A 14,618-nucleotide genomic window follows, 5' to 3' on the forward strand; every position below is an offset into this window, starting at 1 on the left:
GCCTCGGATACAGAGCTTGAGAGAAGACAGAGTCTAGTGAAATAGGTTTTGATTATTTTCTTTTCCCCAATCAAGTAAAGAACACACCGATTCTGTGAAAGCAATATAATAAAATAATAGTAGTAGTAGTAGTAGTTAACCAAGGCCCCCTCAGAAGGTATAGGAATGCAAAAATCATAAAAACAGAAGCATGGTAATGATAAACCTCAAACTATTTATTGCAGTTTAAAAGCACCTCCAGGAACCTGACATTTGCATGAAGAATATTCAGAAGAATTTAAATGACTAAAATGAATGTTTTTTTTTTTCCTCAGTTACTGTATATTTACGCTGGAAGTCTAAGTTAATGCAAAAAAAAAAAAAAAAGAAACAACTAGTGTGATACTGTAAACTACCGTCTTTTTTTTTTTCTCTATTTATGTCGTTTATTCTTTACCATTACTACCCGTAATCTATGCAACATCCCTGTCCTATATGCTGTATATGTTTCCATGTGTTTAATGCAAATGCTGTACTTTGACAGGCTTGTGATCTAATCGACAGTTATTCACCTCACAAAATTCAATGTCTACTCTCGCAACTGAAAAGCTGAAATACATCCAAACTGGAAAAAAACAAAAAAAAAAAAAAAAAAGAAAACATAAAATGCACAGATATGTTATGTAACTACTCAAGCTTGTTGCTTGTCAGTGGTGATTTCTATACCAGTGTGCAGCAGCAATCCAACTGTCTTTACAACCCCAAAAATAATTGTTCAGTCTCATTTGTTTAAACTTCAAATTATGCACAGATTGAACTAGTTTTGAAGACCTTTAACCGAGCACCCAAAATTCACTTTGGGATCATACCCAGTTGGCCTATTTATGATCGAATTCTTTATTGCTTTTTGTGTATTTGAAACACAGACTTTCTATTTGTTTCATGCTCCCTTGCACTGAGATGATGCTCTCTGGGTAGCCACTATGGGGGAGAGAGGGGGAGGACAAGAACAAGAGGTTTTATGAGGAGCTTTGAGATGGAAAAAAAAAAGCTACTTTGCCACCTTGTTGCGTAACATTTCCGGTGACAATATAAGATCCACTGAGGTGACTGAATCAGCAGCATTATTATAAGTAGCAGTACAACAGGCCCGGAAAAAGGCAAGTAGAGTTTCTAACTGGTCAAAAATGGTGTGAGATTTACACTGATGATAGTGGAAATGATCATTAGAGCCTGAATGTCATGGGATTCAGCAGGTAGACTTGGGCAGGGGAAGTTTATGACATTCACTCAACTACAAAGAGTTTACGGGGTGAGGAATAATTCAGTGAAATTAGTTTTTGATTCCAACATTGATGGGTCCCTACTTAAGACGATGCTACTTTTTCAATTACGGTTTTGTGTATAAAGTACAAAATTGTCCTTGTTACATTCAGAGTACTGATCCACGCACGTAAAAGATTAGTTTGAATGATTCAATGAGAAATATGATGTTTGACGCCGTGTTCTTGCAACAACACACGCTGCAGGTAAGCAGCTTTATTATTATTTTTTCTTCTTGGAGGTGATAAAACTTTTCCCTTTTTAAATATTTCCCGTGTCATCTTTTTAGACTTCTACATAAAAGCATTTTAGTTGTAAGTTTCTTTTTTATTTTTTTTAATCTGTTGAGGATTTGAGGTTGTGAGAATATGTTGGGAGTCAGTGGAGATGGAATGTCTGACGTCGAGCCCCCGGCCACTCCTTTTATCATCTGCTGCACTGCGTTCTGCTTTAAAGTGGAAATGTTGAAGGTTCTCGTTAAAGCAAGCGTCTCTTAGGAGACATCGTTCGCATAAGTGGATAATACGGCGGTGACTTAGCCTTATGTCCCACTGATGGAAAAATCGTAGTATTTATATATTGACAGACTGGGTGTCGGGGGGGGGGGGGGCACTCTAGTTACTGCTAGTGTAATCTCTATGATGTGTATGAATGTCATTAGACAGTAGCAGATGCAAACTGAACACCTCCCCCTGCTGCGGCTTCACATTACGAGTCGAGTTTTAATATGAAGCAACCACAGTGTAAATACAATGTATTCTGTCAGTGAGCTTAGCACTTAACTGCTATCATTCTCGGGTCTGCAAAACAAGACCGAAGATAATTTTTGGCTTTTTTTTTTGGCAATATTGCAGGACGTAATGGAACGAGAAAGAACAAGCCACAGTGAGCCGTTAGCTGAAGAGCTGCACACCTCCAACTTCTCAGCGAGGTAACCAACTCCTTTCGCTGTGTCCTGACTCATGCGGTGTGCAGCATAAAAGCTAATCAGAGTTACCACCAGTGACTACAGGTGTCCCCAAATCAACCAGGACTGAAATAAAGTCCTGGTTCTTTGACTGTGCAGTCAAAATGCAGAGCAAATTGACAAAATTATGTGATATTTACTCACATAAATACTAATTTACCTTTGACACTTTTTCTGCACAGAACAAAACCACGCTGTACTGAAGGCTACTATTAACGTTCAGCAGCACAAAGTCATTTTCTTTATAATCTCAGAGGTCAATTTTTGTTAAACCACCAGGCCAGAAATCGGCGGGCCGACTTCCCAACGCATCCATTCCATCTCCCGTCCTAGTCCGCTTTGTGAGGTTTATATGGATCCCTGTGGGGTTTTATTCAGGTGAGGTTTCTGTAGAGACTGATGAGAAGTTGAGGAGTGAGATGTATTTGTTTTCCATACATATATTTTTAAAAGAGTGAGGTAGATATATGCAAGAAGGGGAGGGAGGAAAAAAAAAATAAAAAAAAAGGTTTTTAAGTCCCCCAGTCATGACACCAAAGAAAATGCATACAAAAAAATCCAACTTTATACTGAATCAAGGGGCATTTATACAGTGATTTAAACTGATATCACAAAAGGAAAAATAAAAAAATAAATAAATAACACTCCTACAGAAAAAAAAAAATAACTTTGAAGAAAGGAGAAAAAAAAATTAAAATAAAAATCACCAGGCAACATGAGGAGAAATCCTTCAAAACACTTTCACTATTCAGCCATTTTAAGACCTTTTTCCATTCATGACATTGAAATGTGTTCCCTTCCCTGGACTTTAACCCATCCTTTATTTGGTTTTCAGAAGCAGTGATTACGAAGACAAATAATAAGTGTCACTTTGAGGAGGTGACATTAGCAGAAGTGGCATTGTGCTTGAGTGTAAGAAAAGAAAGAAAAAAAAAAGACTTTAAATGGTTAGAAGATGGTCGGCGTAATTAAGGCAAACAAGACAACCCAATTAGCCCTATTTTAATCGAGAAGAGGCAGGAGGTGGATGGGTTAAAATTCCAGATCTGGTGTAAAGTAAGCATCTTGTATACTGGAACTAATCCTGACTTCAAAAGGAGGCACCGGGGAAAAACGGGTACAGTTTGCTGTAGAGGTCAATGGGGGGAGCCAGAGGGAAGGAGAGCGGGCACTGTTTGACTCGATACATGGCAGGGGGGGTAGGAAAGGTTAGGGTACACAAGGTGAGACGAGTACAGGATGATAATGAGAATGTGTGGAGAAAGCAAAGCCTTTACTTTGACCTGAGATTGAGTTGCACCTAGAGGGCAATGCTAGGCGCAGTGCTAGACAACAAGTACAAAAAAGGGTGCAGAAAGTACACGCTCACACATCGAGCTAAGGTGTCCATTCCAAATAATAATAATATTAATAATAATAAAAATAATATAGACATCCACAAAACAAATACAGAAAGGAGACATTTCATAAAAATAAAAGGCAAATGAACAAAATATAGTGTTACAGAGAAATTTTTGGGCGAACAGAAAAAAAAAAAAAGGTTTTATGTCTAAATTTGTCGTTTTATTTATTTATTTATTTATTTATTTAAACAGAGTTTGAGGATATTAGAAATGGACTGTAGTGGAGACCATAAAATATCAAACCTGAAGGATTTCTTTATATAGAACATCCGAGAAAGAGAGAGAGAGAGATAGAGAGAGAGAGAAAAGAATAAAATAGCAGCTTTGTTCTGTACAGACATAGAGGCAAACATTTTCAACCGTAAAAAGGTTTTAAAAAAGTGACAAAACCAATGATGTGTATAAAAACGATCCTGCAGTCAAAAATACAACTGTAAGACCTTTATATGTGTTTGAAATGTAGAGAAACTAATTCTAAAAGAGACCCCCTGCGACTCGCCTCGGGACCGCTGTAACCCAACAGCTTCTCGTCTCACGCTCTCATGTTGCGGTGTTTTTTTTTTTTTTTTTTAACTTGGTGCCATTAGATTTCAACAGCAGTATCGGCGAACGGCGTTCACCTCCCACATGAAATGCACCCGTACAAATGTCAGGGGAAAAGAAGATGCAGAGAAACCAGAGCGGAGGCAGAGTCGTGTTCTTAGACTGCGATGTTCGGTGATTTGCAGTGTGTGACTTCTGATGCTTTGATATTTTTTTGGGATATTTAAAAAATTTTCTTCAACTGAAAAGACGACAGGCCGGGGCTGTGATTCAGAGTTCTGCCGACTCAGGTAATCAGGGAACGTTTTCCTGTTTCCTGTCTTTTTTTTTTAAATGCTTGTATTTTTCTGATTGACCAAACAAAACTGATCAATCCTAAGTCATGAGGAAGATCCGGGTATTTCTGCTTCATTAAATAACTTAAGCAATTCATAGACTACCAAATTAGTTTTACATTTTATTAATTTTAAATTCAACTCTGAAAATATAATGCCACGTGTAAATGGTTGTTTTGCTAAACCCCAAGTTGAAGTTTAAGTGAATATCTGTCATGTTAACAAATATGGAGTCTTGTCTATTCTTTATTGTATTGTCATTCTAGTATTTAGTTAATATTTAACAACTGTCAATTTTTAAAAATTACTTCTGAATTCATAATGTACATGTCTCAATTAACCAAAAAACACTGACTCTCAACTCTAAACATTTCAAATCCTCCATGATTGAGACTCAGTGCTGATGGATGCAGTTCTGTTTAGCTTTAGCAGCACAGACACTGCATATACTGCTAAAACTGCAGATGTTGAAGGCAGCACATCTGAAGTCACTGTATTCTGTCCCGGTATAACCCTCCCCCCTCACCTCCCACAAAGCTGCTCCAGGAGCATTTGGTACTGAAGACAAGCAGGAAATCCGAAAACGGCCGGACAATTCTAGCATTGTTACCCTGGCAGACTTGACTCTGAATCACAGCCTTCAGCAAGAAGGGACACCTGTAAGAAATTGAAGAAAAAGCTTAATTTGGCAACAGTTTGGCAGATACAAAGTAGGCCCAAACCAGACGGGATCCCAAAAAAAAAAAAAAGAAACAATGATCTTTGTCCCAACTTTATAATTGAGGCATCCTCACACGGCATGAGCCGGTCTGCTCATGGAAAGAAAGTCATTATGATGGAAAGTCACTTTAGAAATGGATCTATACCATATTATGGAGAGATTCATGTGTTTGTATAAATACACCACATCCATCACATCCTCTCTGAAATCGTCAGGAAAAAGTGCTCTTCTGTTGGTTTTGCTGGCAGATATGCTAAAAAGGTGATTTTTCTTTAAGTTCATGTGTAAATCTGTTAAGTCAGGATACATTGCCTGTATTGGTTTCCTTTTTAAAGGACTTGTATGTAACAAAGAGTAAAATACAGGCAGCGCAGGAAAGGAGTTCCCCAGTGTTGAGTCTGAGCCACCAAACTCCAAATGCTTTAGCAGGTTTCTGTGCTGTTTTTTCAGTTTTTAGAGTTTGTGTTTGACCTTTAAGGAGTGGAGAGACCATCTACTGGCACACAGTAGAAGAAAGTCTTACCTCATCCATCCCTCCTTAAGAGATAGAGGAGAGGTCTGTGTTACCCTGTGTAAGAGGAGGAGGCGCTGGTCTGATATCAGCAGGCCGACGACTGGGGCAGTGGTAACGCCCTTTCGTTCTTTCTGCCCCCATTCATGTGTGCATACGGTTGCATCTCATCGAAGTTGGGCCGCAGCACTACCACAGGCCCGTTGGCTGAAACATGTCCTGAGTGCTTGTCCAAGGCTTGTCCTGGAGACGCCAAGGCTGAGGCAACGTGGCCCGGGGGTGAGGGAGACATAGGTCCCAGTAATACTGGAGTACTCGGGCCTTGCATGGGGGATAACTGCTGGGTAGAGGGAGGCAGCACACCTCCTGCACACCCAGACAAGGAAAGGACAGCCGAAGACGGCTGCCTCGTGGATACAGGGTCCAGTGGAATGTTCTCCATGTTCTCTACCTCCATATCCAGCTCCTCTGTGTCCGGCGGCTTGTTCTCTTCACTGTAGAAGAAGCTCATTTCCCTGAAGGGGGGATCCAGATCGTCTTTGATGCTGCTGATGATCTCCAGGAAGGACGGACGCATCTTAGGGTTGTACTGCCAGCACATCCTCATCAGCTCAAACCTGAGTGTTATGGAAAAAATTGGAAGTTTCAGTAATTTGCACCATATATTTTCACAATAAAATACACTACTTCAACGTAATCTGAATTCTGGATTCTGTCCCCTGTTGCTTAATGTAACAAAGAGGGGTACTGAGTTAAAACATGCCCGTCACCTGTGGGTTTAAGTGTGTGTGAGTGGGGAAACTTCCTGTTTCTCACCAGCAGGGGGCAGAAAAACCTGACGTTTCAGCACCTCCCACCACTCTGTGGCACCAAAACTCACTTCACTATATTAATCTTGGACGAAAACTACAGCATGTTTACAATATATAAATATTCCAGCGTGTATAACATTAAGTATTACATCCACATAAAAAAGGTTCAGTCCTGATGTTTAGTTTTAGTGTTCACATTAGTGAGTGTGAATGTAAAAAAAAAAAAAAAAAGGATGTGTTAAATCATTTATGAATCCCTGTCCTTATCCTTTTAACTCACTCATTAATTTTGTTGGCAGGCAATCTTGGTGAACATGATGTCTCTTTTAATACTGTCCAATAAAATGTTAAAATTAAAAGTCCAATAGTGGATAAATGGATACCTGCTGCACACTACATGACGTTTAGTGGTAAATAGCAGGTAAATATAGTAATAATAATAATTTAAATCCAGTTCTTTTGATGTGAAATGTGAATGTTATTTTTTACTACATTACAGTCAGATCAGTAATGTAGCATGTAGTCAGCAGAGCAGTAAATCATACTTTAAGGTTACTGTGCCAGGCCAGCAACCGAGCTTTGGGAATGTCAAAACAACATCATAAAAGGGAGAATTATTACAGTTTTGTGTGGTGCGGCACCGCACACCACAACTTCAATTATACACAAACAAGCTAAGAATACTCTCTAAGGCCCGCTGACATAAACACCTCGGCCATCTCTGCGCCGTTCTTGTTGTTCCCTCTCTTGTTTTTTTTTTCTTCCCTTTCTCCCAGTGGTCTCTTTGCCGTCTCTGCAGCTGGGTGCCAGCTCCTCTCCGCACAGAGGGATTATGGGTAGCACTTTACTGAGCACGCGCCTCGCCTCATATTCAGACACAGCAGAGAGGTGGGGGGGGGGCGGTGAGGGGGGGCAGGTCTGACTTGTTTTTCACAAGTGCAGGAAGTGTCCCAAAGTTGACATTCAGAGGTCCAAGAACAGGCGGCAGAGAGACCTCCCATGAAAAGACATGTAATGCTTGGAGCCGAGCCGATGCACCAGAGTAACCTGTCTGCATAGTCCTGCCTGCTGAAAACCCCCCTGCACCATCTGTTGCTGTGCACAAGGCTTGTTGACGCAAATTTAAAAACAACACTGCAGTAAATCCTGACTTCTTGTCAACGTCTTGCCAGTCGCTGCACACATGACACATGCCATCACCATTAGGCCAGCTTGATTTACATATAACTTGTCATGTTAGTAACATGTAACGGCTCACAGTGATTCATGAGGTGTATACTGTACGTGCTATAAAAACAACCGCACTTCTCCTTCAGCTTCTCTCCTAACCTTTCAATATTTTGTGTCTCAGGTTTGTTATTTTTTCATCTACTTGTTCCTTACCTGGAAACCGTGGTGCAGTCAGTTCCATTTTAATGTGCCAAATGTGCCGTATTAATACCGTGCTCAACTGACAGGGCAGCAGCCGTTGGTTTACCAAGACAGCTGCCTCGATTTTGCAACCCTCTAATACATTGTTGATTTTAATATTCGTTCTGTTTAGCTTGATGTCATTCCACAGCTGTATAACTCTATTATTCTTTCAATCTTAAATTTGTCGCCTGCACAAGTGTAGCTAAGGTGGGATCAGATTCTTTGTATGTGTCAACAGCCAAAAAAGCAAAATACCTGATATTGATAGCGCTTATTTAAAAAAAAAGCCCTTCCAGCCAGACGTGGCGGGCTCAAAGTAAAAATAAAAACCTTAATAAGATCAGAAGTGTGAATGCACAGCATTCTCGCAATGTCTGTGTCAAATGTTTAATAAGCCTGAGGAGGAATATCTTGCAGCACAGCTACATAAATAAAATCCCCAGCGTAGCGAAACCTTGATGTACACATTGCTGAAAGTGATATTGCACATTCCACAGTAAAGCGTAATGTTGAGTATGATCGCCTGGATTCTGGATTTTATTTTCATCCGCAACCTGCGAGAGAGAGAATGCACTTTTGTCTTCAGGAAACTCTAGACAGGAACATGGGGAATCCAGTCAATGGCCCACAGCTACCTGAGAAACTTGGGAAACGCAGTACAAGGAGGAGGCATTCAAAGCTCTCCAAATATGACTCATCCCTCCGTGTGTTACCCTGCTCACTTCCACTTCATGTATCCTCCTATTCAGTCTTTGCATGAATGTCTGGTTTCACTGCTTCAGCGGGCTTTTTGGAAATCTCCATTAAGTCACTACGACCGAGGCGACCATCAGCGGCAGCCTGACTCCCCCGTATGCTGCTCACAGACCAGGCAGCTAAGTAAGCCCCCACTCCACCACCACCACCACCTCTGTAACACAATCCACACACTCCTGTAATCAGGACAAAACAGTCAGGCTGCCATAGAAACCAGAGGTTTGTGTCTACACAACACTCGGCCCTCTCTTTTCTTTTTCTTTTTTTTCTCTACTCACTCTTTCTAAGGTGAGGTCAGCCATGAAGAGCGGGAGGGGAGAGAGCAGAATGCCTTCTTATTGAGGTCACAGAGGGAAGAGGAGAAATGCATATATGCAGCGCTGCGTGCGGACAGACGGGCCGAGCTCTGTTTTCTCCTCCCCACCAGCCGGGGTGATTCATTAATGAATTATAAATGAATTAATGAATTGCTGCCCTCCAGTCTCTTTGCCTGATGGGCAGACGCCATCTCCCTCCTTGGCCTGTCTGCGCTGCTGGAATGAGAGGCATCTTTCACACACGGGTCGTGGCATCCCTTCTATGGGCCGAGGCCGATGGCTGAGGAGGCTTCTCACTACCGGCTGACCACTGAAGCCATGTCGTCAGCGAACTGTATTTAACCTGTGACGTTAATGTCAGCCTTCATTCTGGCTCAGCCTTAGCACACACACACACACATGATATCCTCGCCACACTTGGAACCCCAACTTAAAATAGACGCCGGGCTAAATATTAATGGGGCAGAAGACGTGCGGGGCAGCGGTGGGAGAGGATTAAACAATGCATCCTTTAACGGCGTTGTAACATAAACCTGGAGGGCTGGAACAGGTGATATCACCCGATAATTGATCACAGACAGGGAGACTCACAGCATGTCGGGGCAGTTGTCCGGCTTGTCCAAGAGTCCTCCCTCCATGACGAAGCGCAGCACTTGTTCGTTGGACATGCCCTGGTAAGGCTGTTCTGCTAAGGTGGCGATCTCCCACAGCACGACACCGAATGACCTGCAACAAAAGACGACATATTCAGTCTTCTGCGGGTAATGTCACCAAGCGTTAACAGTCATTACTTCTGTGACATAACTCTCTTATTATGTCGGAAAACAAACGACATAGGTTATGTTACTGGGCAACTTGTCCTGCACTTGCGGTGACCTGATAGGTGAGAATGACCTCAGCAGAGTCCCTGAGCTGACTGTTTTAGAAAGCTGGCTGAACCGTTGCTGTATGTCATTTCCCTGCTCGTTTGCCACAGATTTCCTGTCTGTCTAAGCTGTAACAAAAAAAAAAAATGAAATCCTGCACAGCTTGCATGGCAAGGCAAGCAATTAGGATTTATAAGTCTAATAACTTTATTATGACCTGCAAGAGAATTCATAAAGCATCAATGTAGGATTCGTTTAATGTAGACACGAGAAGAAATGTTTGTCAAAATGTCAAAATGTTTTATTATGGTCATATTCGTTTTAAGGCTCATGTCAAAAGTGAGGTATTTTGCATGATATACACACTTGCTTGTTTTAGTGTCCTGCTGAGAAGGCCATAGATGGAATTTTATGCTTCTGCGGAGACGCACATAAATGTCTAAACTGCGCCGACAAGAGCATTATGGGTAACCATAGGTCGCGTACGCTCGCGGAGGAGCCAGTTGTTTACACCTCAAAAATTTCAACAACGCGTTGGATGGAACCAAATGTCAAGCGGCCCGATTGGTTTATCCAGCTCCAGTGAACGGCTTTCGAAGGAGAATAAACATTTTATTTCACGTCTGTGCGCCTCATCACCAGAAACTGCTCTTCCCCACAACCGATACCTTCTATTGTTAATATTATGTCAGCGTTTGACTCTTTGTCCCATTTTCCCCAAATCAGTGCAGTTTAAACTCTAATGTTCAACAAAATTCTGAACTTATACTACCACTTGCTCATCGCGTTTAACCTAAAATCCGTCGGTTCAAGAATAAAGAACAATGTAAGCTGTGTTGCATCGGTGCACCAGTCAGTCAGTGCACTGCAATGATTTAATTCCTGCAAGATAAGCATCACCTCACGATGTAATGAGTTCACTTTAGTATGAGACTATAACAATATTCAGACCTATTACGCTGCATAAACATGGTGGAAACCGTCTTGTGCTGACAGGCATCAACAAAAGTCACCTTCCCATGGAGCCCAGAATTTAGTCTTACACTAAACCTCTGCAGAACATCAAAGAGGAAGACAGAGTACACAAAATGTGGAGGTGGGTTCGTGTTGGCACCGCAACCTCTCATTTTAAATCTGACATCTGGAGCGGTTTAAGCCCACTCTTAGGAACTGACCTGTGGGACATTTTGAGTTGGGAAACAAATACTTACAGGGCAGCTGGTAAACAGTGAGGCTAGCTACAGTATGAGAAATGTAGTAGTAGAGCTGCAGGCTAAAAATTTAGCAAACACTGGCCTGAAAGAGAATACTCCTGTCTTGATACTGTCAGAGAGAAGAATTTCCAAAGAACCAGCCAGGAACCAAAAACATTTTAATGGTTTTGGAAATTCGAGCTGTCAAGGGCAGGAAATGCATGTTCAAAATGTCGAGTAAAGCTGTTGTTGTGATCTGCAGGTTTTTACAATTCTGACCCCACGCACCGTGAACTGTGTGAAGGAGCGCCGACATGCAGGCAGGTCTGAAACGCACAGCAAGCCCTCCCTGGATTAAAGCAGGTTCGTACATGTGTAATGAAGGCGTGTGTGTGAGTGTGTGCGAGCGATGTGTTCTCATACCAGACATCAGACATTGTTGTGAACACGCCATCTTTCAGTGACTCTGGAGACATCCAGCGGACAGGCAGCAGGCCCTTCCCTCCTTTTCGGTAGTAATCCGTCTCATAAATATCTCTTGTCATGCCAAAATCTGAAGGAAAAATGAAAACCGAGGTTGGGGAAGCCACTAAATATCACTCATTCTGTGTGGGAGAGGAAGCTCCTGAGAGCTCATCTATTCCCCTCACCTCCTCCCTCCCTCTGTCCATTTACATTCAAACTCCACGGCCTCAGGCGCTCACTTAAATCCAAACACTTATTCTCAAGGCCAGCAGAGCAGGTTCAGCATTGCGCAACCTTGGGGAGGCTGAAGGCATCGCATTAACTTGACTTACCTCCAATCTTCACAGTGAAGTCCTCTGCTACCATGCAGTTCCTGGCAGCAAGATCTCTGTGGACAAATTTGTTGGCGTTTAGGTACGCCATGCCGTCGGCGATTTCCCCTGCCATCTGGATCATCTTTTTGAGAGGGGGTAGTACCTGGGTGGTGGAGTTCTGCAGCACAGAAGGAGGTGGGGGAGTGACAAGGTGAAATGAAAAACATCAAGATCAGTTTATCAGGACTAGGAAAGAGGTGGATGCTGTGCGGGGTTAGAAAAAGAAGAGCGCATATGTTCCCACCATGACCTATGCCTTTAAGAGACTGTATAGGAGCCGAGGTGAGCGTGCGTAAGGAAAAGCTGCTTACTTCTTTCCGTAGGGAGCGCAGGTGGCTCTTGAGGTCTCCACGGGTCATCAGCTCCATAATCACTAAGGTCGGCTGTCCTTGAGAGACCACGCCCAGCAGCCGCACCTACATTAATCACAACAGAGCACAGATCAGCTGGGATAAGTCAAAAGCCCTGTCCCAAATCCATACAGCGGCACGCATTACACGCAAGCAGGTTCTGTTCACAAAGGAAAAGACAGAATATATTCAAAGCAGGAAGTCGGGATTCAAGTTTCGAGGGTAATCTTGATTGACGCTACGTTCCCACGAGGCAATGCAAAAAGGAAACAGTCTTTTGACACCCAGTGGCGCCTGTTAGAATAAAATGGCTACAGTATGTATGCATGTATGTTTTATCTCTAAAAGATCAGCATAAAGTGTAGAGTCAACTTTGTAGATAACTCAGAAACTGCTTTTTTTTTTTTTTATTGGTTTAAAGACGATAAAAAAAAAAATCTCTTTTAAATTATTTAAATTGGGTTTAATAATTAAACGTTTGGCTTTTTAGCAGCGGGATGCACTAAAAAGGTTTATAACGGCGTCTTTCCGAAGGGAAAATCGGCAACGCATCCATTTAACATAGTTAATGGGGCTGTGATCACGCTGATGGGAGAGTGTACGCAGTCTCTGGGAGGCTGAACTGCGTCTCAGACTGCAGCTGCCCGAGTAAAGACCAGAGCTGTTATAGTTTTGTATTGTGCATTAGTTTTGTTTTTGTTTTGTTAATTTTTTTGTGTTAAATTCAGTTTCAGTTAGTTTCGGATTGGATTTGCTTATGTCCATTTTAGCTTTGGCCATTTAAAAATGTTTAATTTCCTATATGTTTCAGTATTAGCTTTAGTGGTGAAGCTATTGGAGTCACACTAATGCTTCTTCATGCTAGTTGTGTTGACATTTTAGTTTTCAGTTTAGTTTTACTTTTATAATAACCGTGGTAAAGACACTAAATGTACTAAATGCTCATAAGACTTCTTGACCTGCTAGCTTCTCTCTCTACATCTCTGCAGATTAATTAGAATATAATGATAATTGAGAGCAACCGATTTATTCGCAGCCACTCTGATGCTCCATCTGCATTTTCTCATCCCGGTTCCTGACTGGAAACCATCCTATAACCTGTCCATCTTACCACATGGTGACAGTTGAACTCCTTCATGACGGATGCCTCGTTCAAAAACTCTATGCGCTCCCTCATGCTCGCCGACTCATTGACCGTCTTGATTGCCACTCGTGTCTCAGGTTCATCCTTGACCACTCCCTTCGCGAGGCCTTCGTACACCATGCCGAAGGAGCCCTGGCCCAGTTCCTTGTGCATAGTGATCTTCTCCCTGGCCACCTCCCACTCATCCGGGACGTACACTGGCACAGCGCGAGAGACAAGCGTGTCAGCACCACTTGCACACACTCACACCAAAATCTAACTTAAAACGGAGAACGTATCAGGTATTCTTACTCTCAGCAGCACTGATGTACTCGGGGTTGACGGATGCATAAAGGACTCCATTCCCCAGCCTGTCGCTATTCCTGTTAACACATTTTCAGCTCAGTTAGCCGGCAGGCAGCTCTGATTATGGTTACAATATGCAATTCTCAATAGGAAGTCCATTACAGGGGAATGTTAATGAAAACAGCAACTATTAACTGTAATTAACATTACACTGGTCATTAAGCTTCATAAGCATAGTGAGGCGGAACAGCTTAATCAAGGGACTTCGTCGGGCCATGTGGAAAGCACGCTCCTAACAATACTTGCCTCTTTTTGTTAACAAAGAAGAGGATGGTGGTGAGGGCGGCGATGAAAAGCGTCACCAAGATGGGGATTATGATGACCAAGTAAAACGTGACGCCGTCATCCCCTGTCAGGACAGAAGAACAGAAAGCGGTCAGCATCGCCTGCGGGTGTAGCTTCACGTCAACGCCACATTTTTTTGACCACGGCAGGAGTTGTTGCTTTACGTTTAGGCGGAGGCACATAGAAGGACACTGTCTCCGTCCAGGAGCCATTCCCCGCCAGGGAAGTGGCGCGAACACGAGCGGAGTAGTTCCCCGAGCCCAGGTTGGTCAGTCGAGCCCCTCTGTACTCGCGGTAATGCTGCCGCGACACGCAGCCGTGTTTCTCAGGCTGGAAGAAAGCAAACACACGGTGGTTTTGTTACTTAATTATCCTGTTGTGGTAAATGTTTGAAACTGATGTAGAAATGTAGAAGCTGTTTTTTTTTTTACATTTATCTGCTTAAGAAGGAAAGTTTGTCTGAGTCTATTTTAAACCTGAGTTACCATCAATTTCGTATGAGTGATGCATGCGTCA

General features: G+C 42.4%; 1 protein-coding gene across 1 annotated transcript in view; it reads right to left on the bottom strand.

Annotated features, from left to right (window-relative positions):
* Positions 1 to 197: 197 nt before the first annotated feature.
* The window catches only part of igf1ra (insulin-like growth factor 1a receptor), a 71,657-nt gene continuing 57,236 nt past the window's right edge, over positions 198 to 14,618 (bottom strand). The window contains exons 13-21 of the mRNA XM_084555111.1: positions 14,267 to 14,432; positions 14,064 to 14,166; positions 13,764 to 13,834; positions 13,440 to 13,669; positions 12,290 to 12,394; positions 11,937 to 12,096; positions 11,563 to 11,692; positions 9,672 to 9,806; positions 198 to 6,399 (exon numbers count right to left, since the gene is read on the bottom strand). Coding sequence (XP_084411237.1) covers positions 5,871 to 6,399; positions 9,672 to 9,806; positions 11,563 to 11,692; positions 11,937 to 12,096; positions 12,290 to 12,394; positions 13,440 to 13,669; positions 13,764 to 13,834; positions 14,064 to 14,166; positions 14,267 to 14,432 — 1,629 coding nt within the window. The 3' untranslated portion in view covers positions 198 to 5,870. The remainder of the gene's footprint in view (positions 6,400 to 9,671; positions 9,807 to 11,562; positions 11,693 to 11,936; positions 12,097 to 12,289; positions 12,395 to 13,439; positions 13,670 to 13,763; positions 13,835 to 14,063; positions 14,167 to 14,266; positions 14,433 to 14,618) is intronic.

This window comes from Chelon labrosus, assembly GCF_963514085.1.
Source record: "Chelon labrosus genome assembly, chromosome: 11".
NCBI classification, from domain to species: Eukaryota; Metazoa; Chordata; class Actinopteri; order Mugiliformes; family Mugilidae; genus Chelon; species Chelon labrosus.